This window comes from Panonychus citri, unplaced genomic scaffold, assembly GCF_014898815.1.
Source record: "Panonychus citri isolate SS breed McGregor unplaced genomic scaffold, ASM1489881v1 Contig00099, whole genome shotgun sequence".
Lineage (NCBI taxonomy): Eukaryota > Metazoa > Arthropoda > Arachnida > Trombidiformes > Tetranychidae > Panonychus > Panonychus citri.
This window is the reverse complement of record NW_026515504.1, coordinates 1-23,915: the sequence shown is the minus strand read 5'-3', so window position 1 is coordinate 23,915 and position 23,915 is coordinate 1. Positions and strand designations below refer to the sequence as shown.

The window sequence follows — 23,915 nt, the reverse complement described above, 5'->3', positions numbered from 1 at the left end:
GATTTGAATCTTCAGCCGAATCATCAGGATGGACACACGTCGATATGTTTAGGGCTCTTCCCACTTATCTTCAGGGTAGTGCTAGGAGATGGTATGATTTCACATTCGGTCGTTTCGGTCCTAGCGATAAACCATCAACTTATTTACAGTTAAAAACTAAATTAACTCAGGGCTTATGTTCGGTTGATTATCGGACTCATCTCTCACAAAGGCTCTCTCAATTGAAACAGAAACCAGGTCAGTCATCAGCAAATTGCATCTACGAAATAATCGATTTGTGTCAGAAGATAGACGAGAAAATGCCTGAATCTGTTATTATCGGGATGATTAGAGAAAAATTACTTCCATCAGTTTGTTATGGAATAACTTTGCAAAACCCAAAGTCTATTCATGAATACATCGAGGCTAGTAGAATCGCTGATAGGGCTACAATAAGTACGAATCAATTCATTCAGAGTACAACTCCTTCAGTAGATACTAATCTCATTGAATCTATTAAAAAGATACAACAAAACATAAATTTATTAACTGAGAAATTAAGTAAAATTTCAGATGATAATAAAAAAGAATTTTGTAATTATTGTCGAGGTCGAGGTCATATTGAAGAAGAATGTAGAAGAAAAGCTCGAGATCTTCAACGTAATTCAGCCCAACAAAATTATCAAAATCAAACGAATTTCCCAAACTTACAATTTCCAACTAATCAAACAAATCAATATCAAAATCAAGGTCAAAGTCAAAATCAAGTTAGTCAAAATAACAATACAAACAGATCAGAAAATTCTCAGAATTGGAGAAATAAAGAAACACAAAATAAAACAGTGTCTCAAGATGCTAGAAATGCAACACCACAAAAAACTTTGGTTAAAACAATAACTACTGATCAATATGATAGAGATGAAGAAGATAAAACAAATATTCAATTAGTCTTTGCAATTGATTCACACAATTTAATTTATAAACAAGTCAAGATAAATAACATTAGAACTGACGCTATGTTAGACACTGGATCTGAATTAACACTTATCACTGAAAAATTTGCAAAACAGTTAAAACTAATCCAAATGATATACAATGGTCCAACACCTTATGCAGCAAATGGTAAACCCTTGAAAATATTAGGTGAATCATTTGTCAAAATAAAAATCACCGACGGTAAATCAGCTTTACTAATTCAAACAAAAATTCAGGTAGTAGAAAATTTACCTAAACATTTCAATCTATTGATCGGTCAAGATGTCCTTTCAAAAGGAAACATAAGTATAAATTGTCAATCAGGAAAAATTAACATTGTGACAAATATTGAACCTCAAGTAATGTTAGTCAGTTCTGATGAGAGTGATTCAAATCAAAAGGAGCGGCAATCCAAATCAGAGTTTAGATCTGAACATGAATCTGAATCCGAATTAGAATCTGAAACTGAACTTGAACCTAATTCCGAGCATGAGTCTGAATCTGAACTAGAAACTGAACTTGAATCGAATTCTGAGTATGACTCATCTTCCTCTCAGTCTGAAGTAGAATCTGAAAGTGATCATTCAAACGAAATGACAAATTTATCAATCTCAACACCACTTGAACTAGAACTAGATATTGATCAAGAATTACCCGACTTTGAACGTCAGAAATTAGTGAGTTTAGTTCAAGAATATCGTAATGCTTTTGCTGCTAATCACACTGAACTTGGAAGAACGAATCTGTTTACCCATAATATCGACACTGGTAATCACAACCCCATCGCTCAAGTTCCATATCAACAAAGTGCAGCAAAAAGAGAAATAACTAAACAATTAATTGACGATCTTTTGAACGATGGTATAATTGTCGAATCCTATTCACCTTGGAGCTCACCAATTGTATTAGTGAGTAAGAAAACAAAGGATTGGAGGCTATGTGTTGATTATCGTAAGATAAACGCCATCACCAAGAAAGATGCTTATCCGATTCCAGATATTAACACCTCATTAGACGCTTTACAAGGATCGAATTTCTTCAGTTTACTGGACCTCAGAAGTGGTTACCACCAGGTAGAATTAAAACCTGAAGATCAACAAAAAACAGCTTTCGTAACTTCGTTCGGCATGTACGAGTACCGAACGATGCCCTTTGGTCTATGTAACGCACCAGCAACATTTCAAAGACTAATGGATGTTTGTTTGGCTGGACTCAAATACAATTCTTGTTTGGTTTATATCGACGATATTATCGTGTTCAGTAAAACGATAAATGAACATTTGAATAGATTACGATCCATTTTCTCCCGTTTACAAGCCGCCGGTTTAACTCTAAGGCCAGATAAATGTCATTTTTTTCGAACTAAGATTCTCTATCTTGGACACATTATCAGTGCTGCAGGCCAAGAGCCTGATCCAGAAAAATTACGAGCAATTAATGATTTCCCAACACCGAAAAATCTAACCTCGTAAAATGGAAGATTGATTGATATATTAAGGTTCTCAACAATCGAGTCTTGAATTCCTTGATATCTCTCCTCATTTTTCAGTCCACTTCTATTAGTCAGACGATCTTGCTCTGTTGCTTGCTCAAGGGTTACATCAACAAATGCCATGAACCTGTCACCATCAACGAAAGTATTGGATACAAATTTTTGTAGAACATTGGTCAGCACCCTCAAGTATTAAGGATCAATGCGTTCTGATGACTCTTTGCACCATTTCAAGATTCGACCAATGTTTTAGTTTTGTTTGAGGGTTTTTTAGCTTTCCCTCGGTGCCAATGGTGGGACGGACTCTTAGGATAATTCAAACCTTCATTATCATCAGCACACAAATGATCGTCTCCATACCTTGATGGGTTCCTTCTTCTTCTTCTTCTTGACGATTCTCAGGACCAGGATTACCATTACCATCCGCAACATTATCATCAACCTCGTAGTTATCATCATCAGGTTCCTGTATATCACGATTTGAATGACTGGTAACCATTATTGCATAGTTTTTCCTCGATAGGAACCTGTTTGTTCTCATTTGTTGTTGTGCTGTTGATGATGCCGTTGTAATAAATATGAGAATACAAAAAGAAAATAATTAATACAATTAGTTTAATAAATATAATACAATACCTTGATTTGTCGATGTTGTTGGTTGTGAATAAAACGATAATGGGTTGACGAGCAAGAAGGACTTGGATCATCCATTCTAATCCTTTTCTTGGTGCCTCGTGCACATAGTTCAAATTATGTTGACCATTATCATCATCATCCCTGGTAATAGCGCTCGATCCTACGATTTTCAAGGTCATTGAGGTCATTTAACGAAGTTAGCGTTTGAAGGTCATTTTAAGGTCGTCGTTTTAAAGAACACAAAAAGTTACACTTAAGTCTTGGGTTTGATGATATTCCGTCAGACACTTCAAAATAAAATCTGAGGTGTGACTTGATTTGCTCTTTCACACGACGACCTTAAAATGACCTTTGAACGCTACCTTCGTTAAATGACCTCAATGACCTTGAAAATCGTAGGGTCCAGCGCTTCAATTCTGTTCAGTGCAGCAAAAAGAGAAATAACTAAACAATTAATTGACGATCTTTTGAACGATGGTATAATTGTCGAATCCTATTCACCTTGGAGCTCACCAATTGTATTAGTGAGTAAGAAAACAAAGGATTGGAGGCTATGTGTTGATTATCGTAAGATAAACGCCATCACCAAGAAAGATGCTTATCCGATTCCAGATATTAACACCTCATTAGACGCTTTACAAGGATCGATTTCTTCAGTTTACTGGACCTCAAGTGGTTACCACCAGGTAGAATTAAAACCTGAAGATCAACAAAAACAGCTTTCGTAACTTCGTTCGGCATGTACAGTACCGAACGATGCCCTTTGGTCTATAACGCACCAGCAACATTTCAAAGACTAATGGATGTTTGTTTGGCTGGACTCAAATACAATTCTTGTTTGGTTTATATCGACGATATTATCGTGTTCAGTAAAACGATAAATGAACATTTGAATAGATTACGATCCATTTTCTCCCGTTTACAAGCCGCCGGTTTAACTCTAAGGCCAGATAAATGTCATTTTTTCGAACTAATTCTCTATCTTGGACACATATCAGTGCTGCAGGCCAAGAGCCTGATCCAGAAAAATACGAGCAATTAATGATTTCCCAACACCGAAAAATCTAACCTCGTAAAATGGAAGATTGATTGATATATTAAGGTTCTCAACAATCGAGTCCTTGAATTCAGCCAGTATCTCCTCATTTTTCAGTCCACTTCTATTAGTCAGACGATCTTGCTCTGTTGCTTGCTCAAGGGTTACATCAACAAATGCCATGAACCTGTCACCATCAACGAAAGTATTGGATACAAATTTTGTAGAACATTGGTCAGCACCCTCAAGTATTAAGGATCAATGCGTTCTGACTCTTTGCACCATTTCAAGATTCGACCAATGTTTTAGTTTTGTTTGAGGTTTTTTGCTTTCCCTCGGTGCCAATGGAAATTGGGACGGACTCTAGATAATTCAAACCTTCATTATCATCAGCACGCAAATGATCGTCTCCATACCCTTGATGGGTTCCTTCTTCTTCTTCTTCTTGACGATTCTCAGGACCAGGATTACCATTACCATCCGCAACATTATCATCAGCCTCGTAGTTATCATCATCAGGTTCCTGTATATCACGATTTGAATGACTGGTAACCATTATTGCATAGTTTTCCTCGATAGGAACCTGTTTGTTCTCGTTGTTGTTGTGCTGTTGATGATGCCGTTGTAATAAATGAAAGAATACAAAAATAATTAATACAATTAGATTTAATAGAAAATATAATAATACAATACCTTGATTTGTCGATGTTGTTGGTTGTGAATAAAACGATAATGGGTTGACGAGCAAGAAGGACTTGGATCATCCATTCTAATCCTTTTCTTGGTGCCTCGTGCATAGTTCAAATTATGTTGACCATTATCATCATCATCCCTGGTAATAGCGCTCGATCCTACGATTTTCAAGGTCATTGAGGTCATTTAACGAAGTTAGCGTTTGAAGGTCACATTTAAGGTCGTCTCGTTTTGAGCACAAAAGATTTTGCACTTAAGTCTTGGGTTTGATGATATTCCATCAGACACTTCAAAATAAAATCTGAGGTGTGACTTGATTTGCTCTTTCACATTATACTAAGATTCTCTATCTTGGACACATTATCAGTGCTGCAGGCCAAGAGCCTGATCAGAAAATTACGAGCAATTAATGATTTCCCAACACCGAAAATAAGAGATGTCAAGTCATTTGTAGCGTTATGCTCCTTTCTCCATGAAATTTATTCAAAGATTTTACTAAGATTGCTCAGCCAATTAACACAATTATCACGTAAAGAGGCACCTTTCACTTGGGATCGAGATCAAATCGATGCTTTTGATCTATTAAAAAATAAATTATGTTCTAGTCCGGTTCTCGCACATTATGATCCATCCTTACCAATTCAATTACGAACCGATGCTTCAGACGTTGGTCTTGGTTCTATTATCTTACAACGGCACAACGGGAAATGGAAACCGTTTGCCTTCGCTAGTAGACAACTTAAAGCCGCCGAGTTGAACTATCCGATATCAGATAAAGAGTGTCTGGCAATAATTTATGCAGTAGAAAAATTTCGACACTATCTTGATGGAGTTAAATTCGAAATTGTGACCGACCATTGTGCACTTTGTTTTCTGAGAACAAAAGCAAAGTTACCACCTCGTTTAATGAGATATTCTCTAACACTACAATCCTTTGATTTTGAAATAACCTATAAGTCAATAAAATTTAATTGATGATGATGATAAAAATTTATCATCTCTCTTTCTCCTTCTCTTTCTTTTTCTTCTCTTTCTTCTCTTACAAAAAGATGTATAAAAGAAAAATCAAAAAATCAAAATTATTCATTAAGTTTCAAATGTAATAAAATTTATCGTTTATTACCGGAAAAAGGTAATAATTATTTGTTTTTCCAACTTTGGGTTTTTTTTGAGGAAACAATTAATTTTAAATTGATGATGATGAGATAATCTCATCATCTCTCTTTCTCCTTCTCTTTCTTTTTTACCTCTTTCTCCTCTTTCTCCATTTAATATAAAAGAAATTGACTAAAATGAAAATTATCATTAAGTTTTTTTATCCCGAATAGAAAAGGATAACTTCAGTGAAGAAGTTTACTTTTCTCTTTCCCTTTCTCTCTTTCTTTCTTTCTTTCTTTCTCTCTCTCTTTCTCTCTCTCTTTCTCTCTCTCTTTCTCTCTCTCTTTCTCTCTCTCTTTCCTTTCTGTTTTTCTCTCTCTCTTTCCTTTCTGTTTTTCTTTCCCTATCATAAACTAATTGTAATCAACAAATTAAGAAAAAAGTAAAAGTTATTCAATTACTCAAATAGTTATAAAGTTTTGTTCTTAAACTCTAATAAAAGTTAAATTGTTCATCGAATTGTTCATCTCTCGAAATCGATCTTGTTACAAGATAGAATGTGGCTTACAGTGTTACCTAATTAAAGATAAAATATATGATGCTTACAAATGGATACAATGAAATTTAAATACATCAAGATAAATCATTCATTTGGTTTTGATGGTCCGCTGATTGTTGATTTGTTAAATTTTCCAGAAATGTAACATGTTCATCGATCAACGGAAGGTTTTTCCAAAAACGGGCTACGTTCCTATCGGGTGATTCTTCAATGGCTGTGATGTCTCTGTGCATATTTCTCACCAGGAAATCCACACTTTTAGTTGATTTCAAAAACGCTGGGTAATACCTAATACTACGGTATAAATCGCGATAGTAGGTGAGGGTCCGTTCTGAAAAACATTTATTTCTAGAATTATTGGCGATTTCGGTAGATGTCATCGCGATCGTATGATTAGGAAATGTAGAACTCAACCGATCCACGATTTCAGCAATAGTGTATGCCAGTTTGATAGATAATTTTTGTGACCGATTCAGTAAACTTATCAGATGCTTTAACAGGTCCTTCCCTCGGTCTCTATCAGTGAAATCTGTAACCTCGTAAAATGGAAGATTGATTGATATATTAAGGTTCTCAACAATCGAGTCCTTGAATTCAGCCAGTATCTCCTCATTTTTCAGTCCACTTCTATTAGTCAGACGATCTTGCTCTGTTGCTTGCTCAAGGGTTACATCAACAAATGCCATGAACCTGTCACCATCAACGAAAGTATTGGATACAAATTTTTGTAGAACATTGGTCAGCACCCTCAAGTATTAAGGATCAATGCGTTCTGATGACTCTTTGCACCATTTCAAGATTCGACCAATGTTTTAGTTTTGTTTGAGGTTTGTTTTTAGCTTTCCCCTCGGTGCCAATGGAAATTGGGACGGACTCGCAGGATAATTCAAACCTTCATTATCATCAGCACGCAAATGATCGTCTCCATACCCTTGATGGGTTCCTTCTTCTTCTTCTTCTTGACGATTCTCAGGACCAGGATTACCATTACCATCCGCAACATTATCATCAGCCTCGTAGTCATCATCATCAGGTTCCTGTATATCACGATTTGAATGACTGGTAACCATTATTGCATAGTTTTTTCCTCGATAGGAACCTGTTTGTTCTCGTTGTTGTTGTTGTGCTGTTGATGATGCCGTTGTAATAAATATGAAAGAATACAAAAAGAAAAATAATTAATACAATTAGATTTAATAGAAAATATAATAATACAATACCTTGATTTGTCGATGTTGTTGGTTGTGAATAAAACGATAATGGAGTTGACGAGCAAGAAGGACTTGGATCATCCATTCTAATCCTTTTTCTTGGTGCCTCGTGCACATAGTTCAAATTATGTTGACCATTATCATCATCATCCCCTGGTAATAGCGCTCGATCCTACGATTTTCAAGGTCATTGAGGTCATTTAACGAAGTTAGCGTTTGAAGGTCATTTTAAGGTCGTCGTTTTAAAGAACACAAAAAGTTACACTTAAGTCTTGGGTTTGATGATATTCCGTCAGACACTTCAAAATAAAATCTGAGGTGTGACTTGATTTGCTCTTTCACACGACGACCTTAAAATGACCTTTGAACGCTACCTTCGTTAAATGACCTCAATGACCTTGAAAATCGTCATGGTCAACACGCTCAATTCTGTTCAGTCCTCTGGTCAAGTCTGACATTCATATGACACTTAGTTCTGGAGATATTCAGTGTAATAGCCGTAGTGCATAAAAAACGCCCGTATAATCTCGAACCCAAAACGACACGATTATCGACAGAAAGATAGAATCGATCATCCTATCTTCTGAAAAAATATCGGTAGAATAGATTTCAAGGTACTCGATAAATTAAGTCCTATTGGTCCAGAAAACAACATGAAGAAAACATTAGCCATCGAAGGTCTCTCTGCAAATAGACAAGCTCACCTGGTTGTTCTTGCCGCTTGGTTCACTAGTGCTTCACTTGGAGCTCAAGCCACCAAAATCGACTTCGTTAAAAATACTGACATTAATTACCTCACGACTCCCATCTCCAATGTACAAGCTCAAAAAGTCACAAATGTTAAACCTTTGGAAGAGATTAAAAAGAATATCCTTTTGGCCTGCGCAGATAAGCGCTATCACTATCGTGAGCTAAATACCAGCAGTTCAATATGTTATTTTAATTATAATTTAACCCATTTCTTGAGGGTGTATTTTGACCCACTCTAAATTTATTTAAACTACTTTATCCATTAAAATCGTTAATTTAATCAGAGATAATAATATTCAGATCATTCTGTCTCGAGTTATTTCCGATAACCTCGATCAACGAACCTCGGTCAAAATACACCCTCAAGAAATGGGTTAAATTATAATTAAAATATTTGCCATTTGCCTTTGCCATTCACAGGGACTGCTCATAAATAAGCTGACGGAAGTGTAATGATATTAATCATTATATGATTTCAACAGAGAATTGTTGTCGAGTCAAGTTTCCAACTTTAAAATTTATTTCTGTGTTAAATCTAGTTTCTTTCAATCCTCCTCTTTTTTGATCTGTGTTTCATCTCATTCCATTGATTCTTACAATTTGTGTTTTATTCTTCGCTTCTAATTTGTGTTCAATCTAATTTTTATCAATCGCTTTTCTTTCCAATTATTGACCAACAACCTTAATTTAATTTAATCTAATGTATCCAACCACATCAACTTTACTTTGTCACGATTCCAATGTTACCGCTCAATCAACGCGCTAGCGTTAATCTAAAATTCACAACATACGCCAATTTCTTCTCAATTTCTCATCTTTTTCTTATCAATTATTTTCCCTTCTTATTATTGTTTATTTTAATTCCTAACTTTTATTCTTAATGTTCAATCAATTTTCTTTTTTCTTTAACCTTACAAATAAAAAACTTAAAATTTTTTAACGTGACATTAGCTCAACTTATTTTTGCAGTCGTAGAAGTAACAAGTTTCCTGTTTCCTAAGTATTCACCTTTTCATAAACTACTGAGACTGAGAAAAAGAAACTTAATTTATGAGCAGCGTATAGATAGAGGAAAAGGTGAGATTGGTCAAAAGCGTAAAATTTTTTAATGATTGAATAAGCTTTTACGGTCAACTTGTAGATAGGTGTATCATTTAGTGTGAATCACCATAATGCATAATCAAATTGATTAAAAGTTTCTCACTCATGTGATAAACTTGTTGATTATCTAATGAAAATTGTAAATTGATTTTCACCTTATAAGGTTAGAGTATTCAAGTATCACTAGTGTATTATTAGATACACTTTTTCTACTATTCCTCAAGGCATAAGTTAAAATGTGATCCTGTCACCTTTATTCACGATACATGATCTTGTATCATGACAAATATTTAATGCTAACTGAACCATTCAGTAAAATCAAGAGAGAGAGAGAGAGAGAGAGAGAGAGTAGAATTGTAATAACAGAGAAGAATACAATTACTAAACAGGGGAGTACTGCAATTTTGAAGGTGAACTTACAAGATCAGTAGCATTAGTATGTTGCTTCTGTTGGTAGTATTTTGTAACAAATTTTTACCTATCTCCTAATCTTTGTAAGGTAATAAATTGCTGACAGCCTTTCAATGTTGAACAAATGGTTCATTTGAAGGGTAAACTTTATTTGATATACTCAATGTTCTGATGTTTCAATTTCGGTAATAGAAACTGGTCAATATCGATGAGTTAAATGTTACAAGTGAGAAACTGGCATTGAACAAGACAGAGAAAATAGAGTAGAAGCTTGAGAAATAAGTAACAGTAAATGAAACATTTAGTTCATCATGATCAAAGATAATTGTACATAAGTAGCTACGAAATTGACTTTATATAATGTATCCGATGGAATAGAAATGATTACTCATTTGACTGCGAGCATGAAAAGTTTAATTAATGAACATGACAGTCTTTTCAGTTATAGAGAAGTCTAATCATGAACAGTTCTTTTGCCAATTTAAATTCTCTCTATTAGAATGAACTGAAAGTTTTCAAAAGTTCGTAACTTATTATTAATAAAAGCCGATTCTGAACGATTGAACTTACAATCAATTATAATACCTATTGTTTCAGCACTAAAAACCAACCTTGGAATAAGTTGATTTATGATTGATTGTGTTGAGCTTTTTGGAAAAAATCTTTATATGGATTTATCATACATTTAATATATAAATCGATTCTAATTAAATGGCAAATATTTTAAAATAGTTCATCAGAATCAAATATCATGGCAAGCAAAGAGAAATCAATAAAGTTTTGGATTGCAAATTTGTTATCACAGAAAATGATGTGAAGAAAAAAATAACAGAAGTGATTGAATGTTTCTAATGCGATTCTTTCGAAACGTCATCATGATAATCAATCTTTTATCATAAGTAATATAAACAGATTCAATTGACTCCTTAGATAATTGAATTTAATCAAATGTAATTAATTGAACAATTTGAAAAAAAAAGTTTCTCAACATTCGCGATGAAATTTGTAATCAATCAGATTAACAATCTTCAGGTTAACCTTTAATTATCCGGTTTGTATTTTCAATAATAAAATTTTCCATTTCAATCATCACCATTTAGGTTAAGCTATTAATAACTTTTCGTAACTGATAATATGATAAATGTTTCTCGATGTATATTTATATCAAAAAATTGTAAGATAACTTAGAGCAAAGATTCCCTGTAAAGATCAATCGTAATGTTATTATTTTGTAATGCTGAAAATTGAGCGATTCTGTTTGTATTCATGACGAAGATTATATACTAATGGTTGAAAGTTTAAAAATGAACAAGAATAAGTTGAAACAATTTTTGAGAAAATTTAAAATGAAATTATAACAACGTAGGTAGACAATAAATCATAATTAAAATTAAGATAATGATGAGATTATTTTTTTATTCAAAGTTGAACAATAAAAACATCAACAATCATGATAAAACTGACTCCCAGAGCATTTGAAAGATACATTATTATTATTATCATTATTATTATCGTAATCATTACAACTACTCAACTCTACTTCAATAATAGTATCATTATTAATGGTCTAGACGTTATTAGTTGAATATTAAACATTAAGTTGACTTTCAATATTTTCATCTTGTTTATTTGTTGCATCATTATTTCAATATTATTAATAATAAAATTATCTATCAAAATTTACTCAAACTTATTCGAGAATATCAAAGAGTATTGATCCAATAAATTGGATGGACAAACTGAGAACCCAACTGAGTAATGGGAAGAAAGTTAATCAGATGCTCTTTTCTCAGATTAATACTTCCACAGGTTTGATTATCAATTGAGTCTGATAAATTTTCGCAAAAATGTATTGATATTATTGTTTGGAAATCAAACATCTCTCTTGTTAGTTAATTAATTGTCTGCTCGTTCAACTTTGCTCATAAGAAAGTAAATAGTAAATGCATTAAATGAAATTTACTTTGCTAACTTAACATAAATATTGAATAATGAATATTAGTTGTAGATATAAATTGAATTGCTCTCAACGTTTTTGATTAATTTGATTATTACAACTTTGCTTCAAGCAAGTTGTACACACATACGATATTTTATCCAAATAAATGAGTTTCATAAAGCTCAACCAATTACGGAATATTAGAACTCATAATCTTACAGAAGTAGTAAAAAGCTGTTAAAGGTGATTTCATCTCCAATTGTCTTGACCATTTTCTCTCAATATTATAATGAATAACGATTTACCTTGGTCACTCACCTTCGCTCAGAATTAGCTTACAGTCTTTAATCGGAGTAGTAAACTAAGAATGCTGCTCTAAGAGCTTTTATCAGCAAAGTCTCCATGAAATTACATCCAAACATCTCTCTTTGACCTTCTCATCAATCACATTCATCATTTCAATATTATCAAAAGTTGATACTTTACTAATTGATATTATGATACTTGAAACTTATTCTTAACTATTTCACTTTTCTCATAAAATTTAAGGATTCCCGCAACCAGAGGTGAAATGGGAGCAACATCGTGTAAATGAACAGAGTGCAAGGCAGCTTAATGATTTTCAATTTAAAGTTCATGAGGACTACGTTGAAAGCACTGTAACAGTAAATAATCTCGGTGAAAATGATCTGTGGTCCAAGATAACCTGCAAAGCATCAAATACCAACTTAACCTCACCTTTAACTAGATCAATTCAACTGAATCTAAACTGTAAGTTTTAATTATTCACATTTAGAATCAATATTTGTATCGAAAAAGTAAATTTAATACTTTTTCTCTTTCAAGTGAAACCAAAAAGGCTTGAATTGACAAAACCTATGAGCCTTATTGCCAATGAAACCATCGAACTAACCTGTTTGAGCAAAGGTTCTAGACCCGCAGCCCTGATAAATTGGTACAAAGATGACATGATTTTGGTTGATAGTGATAATGGATCAGTTTCAGTTTCATCGGTAACAGTTTTCTACAGTCCAGATGAATCTTCATCACAGATAAATGAGAAAACAACAACAACAACAAGCTTTTTTAGACTGAGACCAACATTAGCCGATGATGGTAAAAGATTAAGCTGCTTAGCAAGAAATCCAAGGTTACCAGATATAATAATCGAAGAGGGATTTCATCTTAATGTCCAATGTAAGTTCATCATCAAACGGGAAAACAAAATAAAACGAGAAAAAGTTTTTCTTTTCAATTCATTAAAACAAAAAAAGTATTAGAAAAAAAACTGAAACTGAGAGAGAAAAATAATCCATGAGAAAACTACGATTACATGGAAAAGTTCATTCTTTTCCAATTGATCTCAATTCCAAATCGAGAGTATTATTCATTATTCATGTATATCAATATTTTCTTGATTGATACACTTTGGAATAATTTTAGATCAATTTGTTCAGTTGTAATAATCAACTGTTGATATCCTCAGAATTCAATCCAATTACTTATAATATCAACTTTTATTCTGAACAATAATTCATGAAGTGATGATAATGTCCACTATCAACGGAACAGATAATCTTCTTATATAATATTCTTAAGCTCATTTCTTTTATTATTTCATCTTTATCATATGAGCTTATCCAGACGCCTTTCATTAAGCCTTTTCTTTACTGAGTTTCTCTTCATAAGTATTCAGATTATCATGACCTGATAATAGATAAAAAAAAAGAGTATATCATTAGATGACTAACCATTAATTCAATGCCAACACTTGTTCAATGATCTTAATATCAATACCTTTTCTAATAGTTACCATCATCATATGAATAGCAACTCAGTTTGAGTGATGAATAAACATTCAATGTAATTAGATTAAGTTGATTACCAATCATCACCATCATGTAAAGATCATCGTTTTTGCCATTGATGAAACAATTTTATCAATAATTGATTTATTGATTTGATATACAAAAAAAACTGTTAACGATTAACTTTTCCAAGTATTCAACTTAATTGTATCAATTGAATTAAATTCATTCATATTGTTTACTTTGGTTCTTTCAAGAAAAAAGTGAATTGATAACATGTAAAAATATTTCCATCAATTTATCATTACGATTGATATAATCTTTCATTTTCTGTTTTGTTGATTTATCGATTTCTCTCTATCTCTCTCACTAAAATGAACATTTAAATTTGTTTTAATCTTGATTGCATTGATTAAAATGCTAATTGTCATGGTTTCTATCATTTCTACAGATAAACCAATTGTTAATCTGGTTCTTGGTTCGCAAAATGATGGTATCAGAGAGGGAAGTTTAATACTCTTTGAATGTAATACACAGGTAAGAATTGAAAATCAATAATAATAATATCACGATTAATATTATTACTGTTCTTATTATTATTATGTAATTAGCTGAAAGGTTAAATGAGATTGTAATGAAACAAATAGTAAGAACTACACTGTAGTAATCAAATAATAATGAGAAATAGATAATTTTCTTCATGATTAACAATAGTTGCAATTAAGACTTTGATTCATGGCATGAAATGAGTCTCATTGAATCATCTTAATTGTCTATTGATTAGTGTATTTATTTATATAAAAAACAAATTATCTGAAAGTTGTTTCAATCATAATAAACCGTTGATGTAATTATTATTTACCGAGATAATTTCATATTAGAGATCATTTTCTCATTATTATCATAATTCACAGAGAAAGACAGTGGTAAATATAGAATGCTTGTAGTTATGATCTAAAACATTGAATATTACCCTTGATGATAATAGTGAAAAAAATGAACCTGAATCAAATTCATAAATCATTAAGTTTCCTCTCGGAGTATCTCTCATTAATCACTACACAAAATGATTTACATAATTGATGAGATTATTATTATCAGTAAATTAGTATAACCTTTATTATCTTGGTTTAACTTGATTCATGTGATAGCCATAAGGGTAAAGTGAGTTGATTGATTTGTTAGGCTTTCGAATACCTGAATTTCAATGTTATAACAATTCAAAGTTCAATTGAATTTGCAAATTGAATTTGTACTTCAAATGAGAAACTGCTATTTTATCATTTCGAAAAGTTAATTGGGATTGATTTTCTTATCTCCATGCAACATTTTGCTCATCATTTCTCTCTGAAAAATTCCATCATTGAACAATACAGTTCTAAAGAAGCGAATCACTTTATTTATTAAAGTGATTCGGATAAGATTAACTTCCTTTTCCTCTTTTCTCTCTCTCTCTTTACCCTTTTCAATTTTCTACCACTCAGAATAGTCAGAATCATGATCAGTATAATAATTGTTGATAAGATTAGAATCAGTAAAGTTGGTTGATGATTAGAGGTAAACAGAATCAAAGGTTTTCTTATTAGCTGAACCTTCATCTCTTCCTCCATCAAACTCTATTGCCTTGTCTCTCTATTCCATCATTTTCATGTAACTCAACTTGAAATATTCTATTGATGGGAATTCCCTCTACATCTGAATCATATGAATTCTCTCTGGTAAATAAAAGAAGAGGTAAATGAGGACTAATACAATTGCAAAGATAAGGTAAAATCAAGTCAACAAATGACCATAAACACAGGGACAAGGTTAATAAGTTTCTAGCATCTATTTTATTTTTTCGAAATGAATAAACTAAATAATTCAGAGGAAGAGATAAATTTGATTAATTTTATTGTGATAAAAATCATGATAACAAAAGTAATAACCATTTGATTAGTTATTTCCATTGGATACCTTTTCTAATTACCATAAATGTTATCATTTTCTGGTTCATGAACAACATCATTTTTCAATTCATCTTTTCAACAAACTGAGCCTATCAAGCATTTTATCTGAAAGAAAAAAGCTCATTCTAAATGCGAACCTGATGAAAGTATTGTTATCATACATGTATTATCTCAATAGTTTGTAAATACAAATGATATAACTGTAAACAGATCAATACAGTGTCTCAGCTGATTGAAATACTAAGATCATTCAATATTATTTCAATATTATTCTTGGCAAATGAAGTTTCGTGAAAAATTTTTATCATTATTATTAGTTTACTCGTTTTTTTCACTTTGTCATATTCAGGCAAACCCTTCCCCTGATGAAATTGATTGGATATTTAATGGAACAATAATGAATACAACTAAATTAAATGGAGTATTGGTATCACCTAATACCTTTCTAATTGAGAATGTTACTCTAAATCATCGAGGTAATTATAGTTGTTCAGCTACCAATTCAATCGGAACAACAATCAGTCAACCATTATTTCTTCAAGTCCTTTGTAAGTATCAAACTAACCAATTTCTTTGAAACAATTGAATCAAATATCCATGAATGAGATAACATGTGATGAATGATGAACCTGAAAATAAACAATTTAATTTGAATTAGATGTTAACATGATTCATTGAATTTTGATTACCTGATTAGTCGTTGTAACACAGAATAAATCAACAATTAAAGAAATCAAGTTGTGTTATAATTATAATGGTGATGAGAGAAAAAAATGTTTTATTTTATTATCATTACAAAAGATTAACTTTTATCATGTATTATAAAGTAAATCAAAGTGATAAATGTATTATCAGGGTTAACAAGAAATGAAGATTATCTGAATAACAATGGTCTTGAGTGTTGGATAATTTAATCCGGTTTGCATAATTTACTCATTTTGTAGTTTACAAGATTCATAAGATTGTATTTTATTTTATTCTATCCCTTCAGAATCAAGAGAATCAAATCAAATTTCAACCATTTTATGATAATCAGTTTACTGTGCAACATATCTCACCTTCATCGTCAGTGAATTTCACATTTTTAAATCAACTGTTTGATTGAAATTCTGAATATCTTTTCATACCCGACGGCATAAAATAACATTCTGATTACATTTAGCAATATTTTGCATTCTTTTTAAGATATACTCAGAAAATTACTTTATGCTCTTTACGAGCTGAACTTTAACCAGAAATTTAGAGTAATCATAAAAAAGAGACAATTACTGATGTATATTGAATGATAATATTATTTTCTAATGAGTTCTAATTGTTTTATTCATTTTTTATATTGACGATTAACAGATTCACCAATTTGTGCCCCAAACCAGAAGACAGTTTATGGTTTGGCTACTAAAGAGCCTATCAAAGTGCCTTGTGTCGTTGAATCTGATCCTTCCCAAGTGACCTTTCGTTGGGCTTTGAATAACAGTATTGACCTGATGCCGATTAAAAGTTTCTCCTCCAATCGATTAACAAGCCTTGCTACTTATGCTCCAAGAACTAAATTTGGTTATGGTCAATTGTACTGTTGGGCGACCAATATAGTTGGTGAACAAAAGGAACCCTGTGTATTCAATGTTATACCCGCTGGATTACCAGAACCAATTAAAAACTGCCTTGTAGGTAATCAATCAATGGACAGTTTAGTGATCAAATGTGAACCAGGTCAAGATGGAGGCCTTGAACAATCATTTTATCTTGAAGTTTATCATTCGGTCACTGGCTCTCTGCAAACAAACATAACCTCACCTCGAAGTCCAATATTTGAGGTCAACTCACTACCCAAAGGTACACCTTTTGTACTTTTACTTTATGCCGCCAATGCCAAAGGCAGAAGTAATTCTGTTGCCTTAACAGCCAGTACATTGCCTTTTCCAAGTCGAGGTAAGATTGTTGATCAGACAAACTCTAGTTTCGAATCTATTGCAACATAAACTTGACTCAATTCTCTTTTAATTTCTCACCAATTTCTCTTTAGATATCAATATCATTACCCCTGTTATCGCAGCCTTAATAAGTGTCATTGGATCGTTGGTTTTCACTGCCATTGCGATAATGATAATCGCTCGAATCCGTGGCTTAGATGAGGACAAAGGTGATTTTCTCACTTTTTCGCATTTTCAAACTGATTCAATATCTTCATAACTTATCTTTGAATTATTCATTGTTTTCATTTCTACAGGTTCACGATCTCGACACAACTCATCAAAAAGATCAAACAATAATACTTCAACTGACCAACAAGCATCACTTAAACTACCCAATGGCCACCTTACGAATAACTCAGCAAAAGAAGGTATCACATTTTTCTTCAGAATTAGTTGCAGTTCTGAATACAGAATAATCATTCATTTCGTTTTCACATTTCTTATATCATTATATTAATTTACATCCACATTTTTCTCGCCTCATTTTATTTCGTAACTGACCATATCTCTAGAGACTTTGAATATTGATACTAATCAAGCTTATCATCGAGATGACGATAATGATGATGATGGTGATGATGATGCCGATAACTGGGATAATGATATAAACCGTGAGGATAAATATATTTTGGCCCATGAAACGAACCAGAATGAATTTGATATTCTCAACAAAGATGAAGGGCTAGTCAAACTATCCTTAGATCAGGTAACTCAAACCATGATAATAAATAATTTAAAAACAACAAAAAAGAAGACAAATTATTAATAAACAACAAAAACTATTCGCTTCTAATTTCTTTCCAGACCATTTTACGTGAACCTTCAGTTATAATTTTAAATGAAGATGACCCAATGTTGACCAACGAAACACCTCTAATCAATGGACTCTATTTTCCTCCTTTCGCAAATTTAGTAAGTAAAATGGGCGAATATTTTGTAAATTTGCATATTCAAAACTCAAATGAATTTTCCTGTTAATACTAATTTTCAATTCATTTTCTTCTCCAGAGAAATGGCTCACAGAAGCAAATCACTCCTCTATCTACACCAGTATGACAATTATATGCCCACCATACTCTGAGTCCATTGGAACCATACAGCTTAAAAAACAAGAATATTTGGATTGTACAAAATTCACCTTTTGTCGATATCTGTCGATCAATTGGATACCAAGTCATCTAATCTCTAACTTTATGAATTTGGATATAACTGTCTAACTTAATCAATATTTTGATACGAAAATTTATTTTGTCACAACGTTTACCGTTTATTATACCAATAAAGTTATCATTAGTATTTTATCATTTATCTAGGAGATTTTTTTAGTTAGCTCACGAATAAAAGATTACCATTAAATGGCGGATATTTTGACCTTTCTTATGGTTTTAGTCTGTATTTGCGTTCTTTATCCAATATTTCAAAAAATGATTTTGTGAATTAACTTGAAAAGTTATATCACATTGAAAGCTGTAACCTAAAAATAAGTGAACCACTTGACAGAGATTTATTAACTAATTAACTGTTTAAACTAAATTTACTCAACAATCAATTGTATTAATTAACCAAAAAATAACGAAATTGTGCAAAAACTAACGCAAATAGTTACTTTGTAACTATTGCAAAATGTATCTTCTCATTGAATTTGGTATAAAAGAAGAGAAATTCAACAGAAATAGCTAGTTAAATTCAAACCGTTAAAGCACCGAATTGTAGTCATTAAAAGACTCATAATCAGGATTGAATTCTGACTCGATATTAAGAATAAAAGTAAAATAACTTCACCAATATCGTTACCTAACATACCTATCAACATCATGATATTAGCAGCGGACACAGATGAAAATGTTATAGATTGGTAATCGAATTTTGAATTCACACCGAAGCATTAAACTGGAATCCATAAGAAATATTTCAAGCTATTATAAAATATATATAACGGTAGATAGCTGTTGTTGACATAGTAATTTCTGTGAAGAAACAGATAAAATTTGATGATTATACAAGGCTATTCAACTTAATGTTACACTCGGTTATGCTGATAACTCGTCAACAATTGTCCGATGAAAGTCAAACTTTGTACAAATACTATGCAGAACCGAATGACTCAGAAAGCAAGTTTGAAGGTCAATGATGAAAAATGCTCAGATTTGACATCGTCTATTCTTCATTCAATTCAAATGTCAAAATCACGACCGAGAACTTCGTGTTGGTCAATCGTAGCTTTTCACGTGATGACGCAAAAATCAAATAAAAAGCAATGGAGCAAGGATAAAAAAGTTGAATTCTCTTTGGAGAACGCCATCTCTTGAGTATATGAGTCTCGAATTTTGTATTCAATAGTGGAGAATAAACAATTTTCATATCTTTTGAACGGAATGACATAAATTTACAAGAAGGATATTTTTGATTATCTTCACAAAAAACTGCGAGAGGACATATACAGCGATTTCTGATCGAATGAGAAGTAGAGAATCTATTAAGTTTAGAAAAAAGTGCTTTTCTATGTAATTTTTTTACAAAGACAATTTACATAAACATAACTTATATTTTTAAAATTTTTTGACCCAAACGAGTACCGGTATACAACGAATACAATAACTGAAATGTTGACAGATTCAATGCGCACTCTAAAAAGCAGGTGGGCGGAGTCAAAAAGTTTGTGATTTTACATCGTTCTGTTTTTTACCGTTATTTGACCTCTGTGAATAACTTTTTATCTAGCGCAATAATGTCATAAATCAGTTTATCACCATTAGTCACTGCCCATATCGCCTAAGTTTTTTACGTTTACTTTTATTGGTTGCAATAGATCAGCGGGAAGTGACCAGATCATTGATCGTTGAAACATGTGCTGTATTGTTCTACGGATTTGGACAGAACACTATGACCGAATGGGCAAAGGTTAATCCTGTTAAGACAAAATAATGCAGACGGGGAAGTCATGATGGATCGGGAAATACAAGATGACACAGTGTCTTCAAAAAATGACCAGGTTAACCCTTCACCTTGAGCTGGATCTTCATCTTCTAGGGATGATTATGATGATGATGATTTGAACCATAATCATTGAGGAACCAATCCCATTGGGTCACAAAGATTAACCTTGTCAAGAATGCGACAATTGATACTCAACCATAATGACTCTGTTGATATTATTCCAATAAGGTCATTGGCTGAGGCTTCTCAAATTTACATTGAATTAAGAAATCTAAGAGACACCCAATCGGTTATTATGGGAGTTAGGCTTGGAGAATTTCTTAGAACAAATCTAAATCAATCAAATACAGGACAGCGTGGACATTGGGTTATGCAGGGTTCTTCATTAATTTAGAGTTAACAACCAACTTTCCCAGGATGCTAAGAATAACTCTACCAATAAGAGCTAATTATGCAAAATTTCATCGAATACAAAATATTAGAGATTTTAATAATGACTGAGAAAATGAACGGGCTAACGTGAATGTCTTGCTGATTTCCGATGAATGGCCTGAAAAACCAACGCGTAACCAACGGTAAACTAACGCGTTCACCATCAATCTGTTCACTTATAACTCTTTTTATCCATTTTTGCTTAGGATTTGTTAACTTCTGATCATTTCTTCTCACTTTATCTTGTTTTCAATCTCCAGGATATACACTGATCTCCAAATAAATCTTTAACCTTCAGACATTCGGTATATAGTAAAAATGTACCAAACTAAACAAATTTCGCCACTTAACCTTCGAGAGAAAATTGTAACCCAACAATTGATTTACCTGATGCTTCGCCGATCAATCTGGCTGATTTCAGGTTCAGAATTGTTGACATTATACATGTATTTCGATGCTGAGTGGTAGAAAAAACTTTTTAAAAACAGACCTTCTATTGACTATGAACGTTGTTTGTTCGTAATCAAAAACAGTCAATTTTACTATTTGATACTTGATATTTTACTATACTATATGAACCGTTCGACGTTGGCAACTGATTGGATTTATTTATGACTACTGTTAAGTAATAAACAAAGGAAATTGGTTAATTTTTGGAATGGTGAAACAATTGGTTCCAGATTCACTTGATTCGAATCAGTTATTATTTTACTGCACAATTTCAATTGACTCAGTCGAGTAGAGAGTTCAATTCAATTGAAGGTGATATCAAGGTTGATATGAGTAATTATACAGGGCTATTCAACTTCATTTTACGCAGATTTTTAGTTGCAAGGTAAGAACAAATGAGTTTCAAAAAAATGACCTCCAGATAGGTTTATCGTGAAATGACCGCAATGACCTTGAAACTTTTTATGCGAAGTACTTTAGTCCCGATATGTGTCTGTTCGAAGTTTGATCTTTTTAAACTAATTGGTTCTTGACTTATAATTAAAAATATGCCGATTGCCGATGCGACAATTGGTTCTCTTAAAATTTACATGAAAGTTCGTGTGTTAACCCAATTTTTTGGTTGCGGAAAATGTAATAGCAGCTAAACCTGACTATCGTAGAGTTAATATCTCTTCACCAATCAGTTTATCTAATTGTATTCTACCAGAATCAAGTGTAAAAAAGCTCACCTAGCATAGATTGAAAATTTTCCAATTTTTTCCCTATCAAGTCTTTGTGAAAACTTGGTCATTCCATCGTTATTATAAAATATGGTATTCGTGCATTCTAGATCAGAGACGCTATGAATAATATTATTATTTGATAATTTTAACTAATAAAAGTTTTAATATAACAAGAAGTATTTTTATCTCTCCCAATCTCTCGAAAAGCCGGGGAACAATAGCTATGTTTCAAAAGTTACATATTGTCAGGATTAGACCAAAAACGTCTGTTCAAAGATAGATTTAACATTACGGGATATTTTCTAATTGCTTTAGCCAATTGCGTGTAAAAATAAATAGAAGAGCGACTCAAGTTGAATTCCCTCATGCAATAAGCTAACCAAGCTCGTCTCTGTTAAAACTGCTGTTGATGAAACATTAGATAGAGACCAATTCTGTTCATAATCCTTATTCTCAAATTATCTGTTCTTGTTTCGGTTAAAAGCAATTTTCTTATGGTAACTCGAGCCTCTTCTAGTGTCTCCGGATTATTAAATGGTTCAAGATTAATGGAATCAGAGCCTCGACGTAGATTATTCCTTTGTTCTAAAGCAAATGTTGAGACTTCCTCTGCTGATGGTATACGTTCATTTCGTGGTCGTAATGATGTGGCAGATGATGTGGAAGTATAACATGATATGGAACTTGATCCCACAGACACATTCGAATCTGACGAACATAATGGAGAGCTGGTTCTCCATGGAGCTTCAGGCATAATAAAATCAACATCCTCTGAGGGAGCTAAGGCAAGACGATCGTATATAAATGGCAGAGGATTCAAGTAGATTTTCATCAGTGAAAACAACTTTGAGAATTAAATGAAACTTTATTCAATCTTGATGCTTGAGTTCTGCTTGAGTTGAGACTACAAGTTAATCTTTTAAGAGTTTGAATTTAACTAACTTTTTCTCATTGAATTTCTCTTCTTTTATACTTGACTCAATGAGAAAAAATACATTTTGCAATAGTTACTTTGTAACTATTCTGAGATAATCTTTTGCACAATTTCATTAGTTTTAGTTAATTAATATAATTGATTGATGGTTAGTTTAAAATAAGAAAGTTAGTTTGTTAATGAGGTTAATGAGATAATTTATATCTGTCTCATGATTAAGGTTACAATCAGTCTTCAAATCTTTCACAACCCAAAAAAATTGAGTTAAATCTTTGTTCGTTTCATCACCATTTCATCATCAGTATAATTTTTCGTTTTTTTCAGTACAATTTGTTGTACAACTAAACTTTAATTTTTCACTCAAGGTAAATGTCGGTTTCTTACTTAAATTCCCTCAAACTTGTTCAAATTCCCTTCGAACTTCGATCAACCAAGTGCTCGAACGAACCCTTGAATCTTGCAGATTTTAATATCAGATCAAGTGATTTTCTTACAATAGTTAAGTTACTTGAGCCTGACTCAAAGTAAAAGTTTCTTCAATTGATTATTTCTTTTGATGTTCAATTATCTTCTATTAAATTCAATAACCGTAAATTTTGCAACTTACTTGAAGGAGTGAGAATTGATCATCAAGCGAAAATTCATTAAATTTTCATGAAAAAATTTTATTTGATTTAAAATGAAAATTATTTCAACTACTGTTTCAACCAACAAGGTCTCCAAAGGTAAGGGCCCTTTAGCTCCAACGAAGGACTCCAGCTTTAAAAAACATTTGGATGAATAAACAAAGAAATTTAGGCAAAACCATCCGTTTGCCACTGTATTCA

General features: G+C 32.3%; 1 protein-coding gene across 1 annotated transcript in view; it reads left to right on the top strand.

Annotated features, from left to right (window-relative positions):
* The window catches only part of LOC128388436 (B-cell receptor CD22-like), a 32,262-nt gene extending 13,353 nt beyond the window's left edge, over positions 1-18,909 (top strand). The window contains exons 4-13 of the mRNA XM_053347824.1: positions 12,430-12,651; positions 12,727-13,077; positions 14,140-14,225; positions 15,987-16,185; positions 16,985-17,566; positions 17,661-17,777; positions 17,865-17,978; positions 18,123-18,316; positions 18,415-18,522; positions 18,619-18,909. Of these exons, the coding sequence (XP_053203799.1) occupies positions 12,430-12,651; positions 12,727-13,077; positions 14,140-14,225; positions 15,987-16,185; positions 16,985-17,566; positions 17,661-17,777; positions 17,865-17,978; positions 18,123-18,316; positions 18,415-18,522; positions 18,619-18,666 (2,021 nt within the window). The 3' untranslated portion in view covers positions 18,667-18,909. The remainder of the gene's footprint in view (positions 1-12,429; positions 12,652-12,726; positions 13,078-14,139; positions 14,226-15,986; positions 16,186-16,984; positions 17,567-17,660; positions 17,778-17,864; positions 17,979-18,122; positions 18,317-18,414; positions 18,523-18,618) is intronic.
* Positions 18,910-23,915: the final 5,006 nt, after the last annotated feature.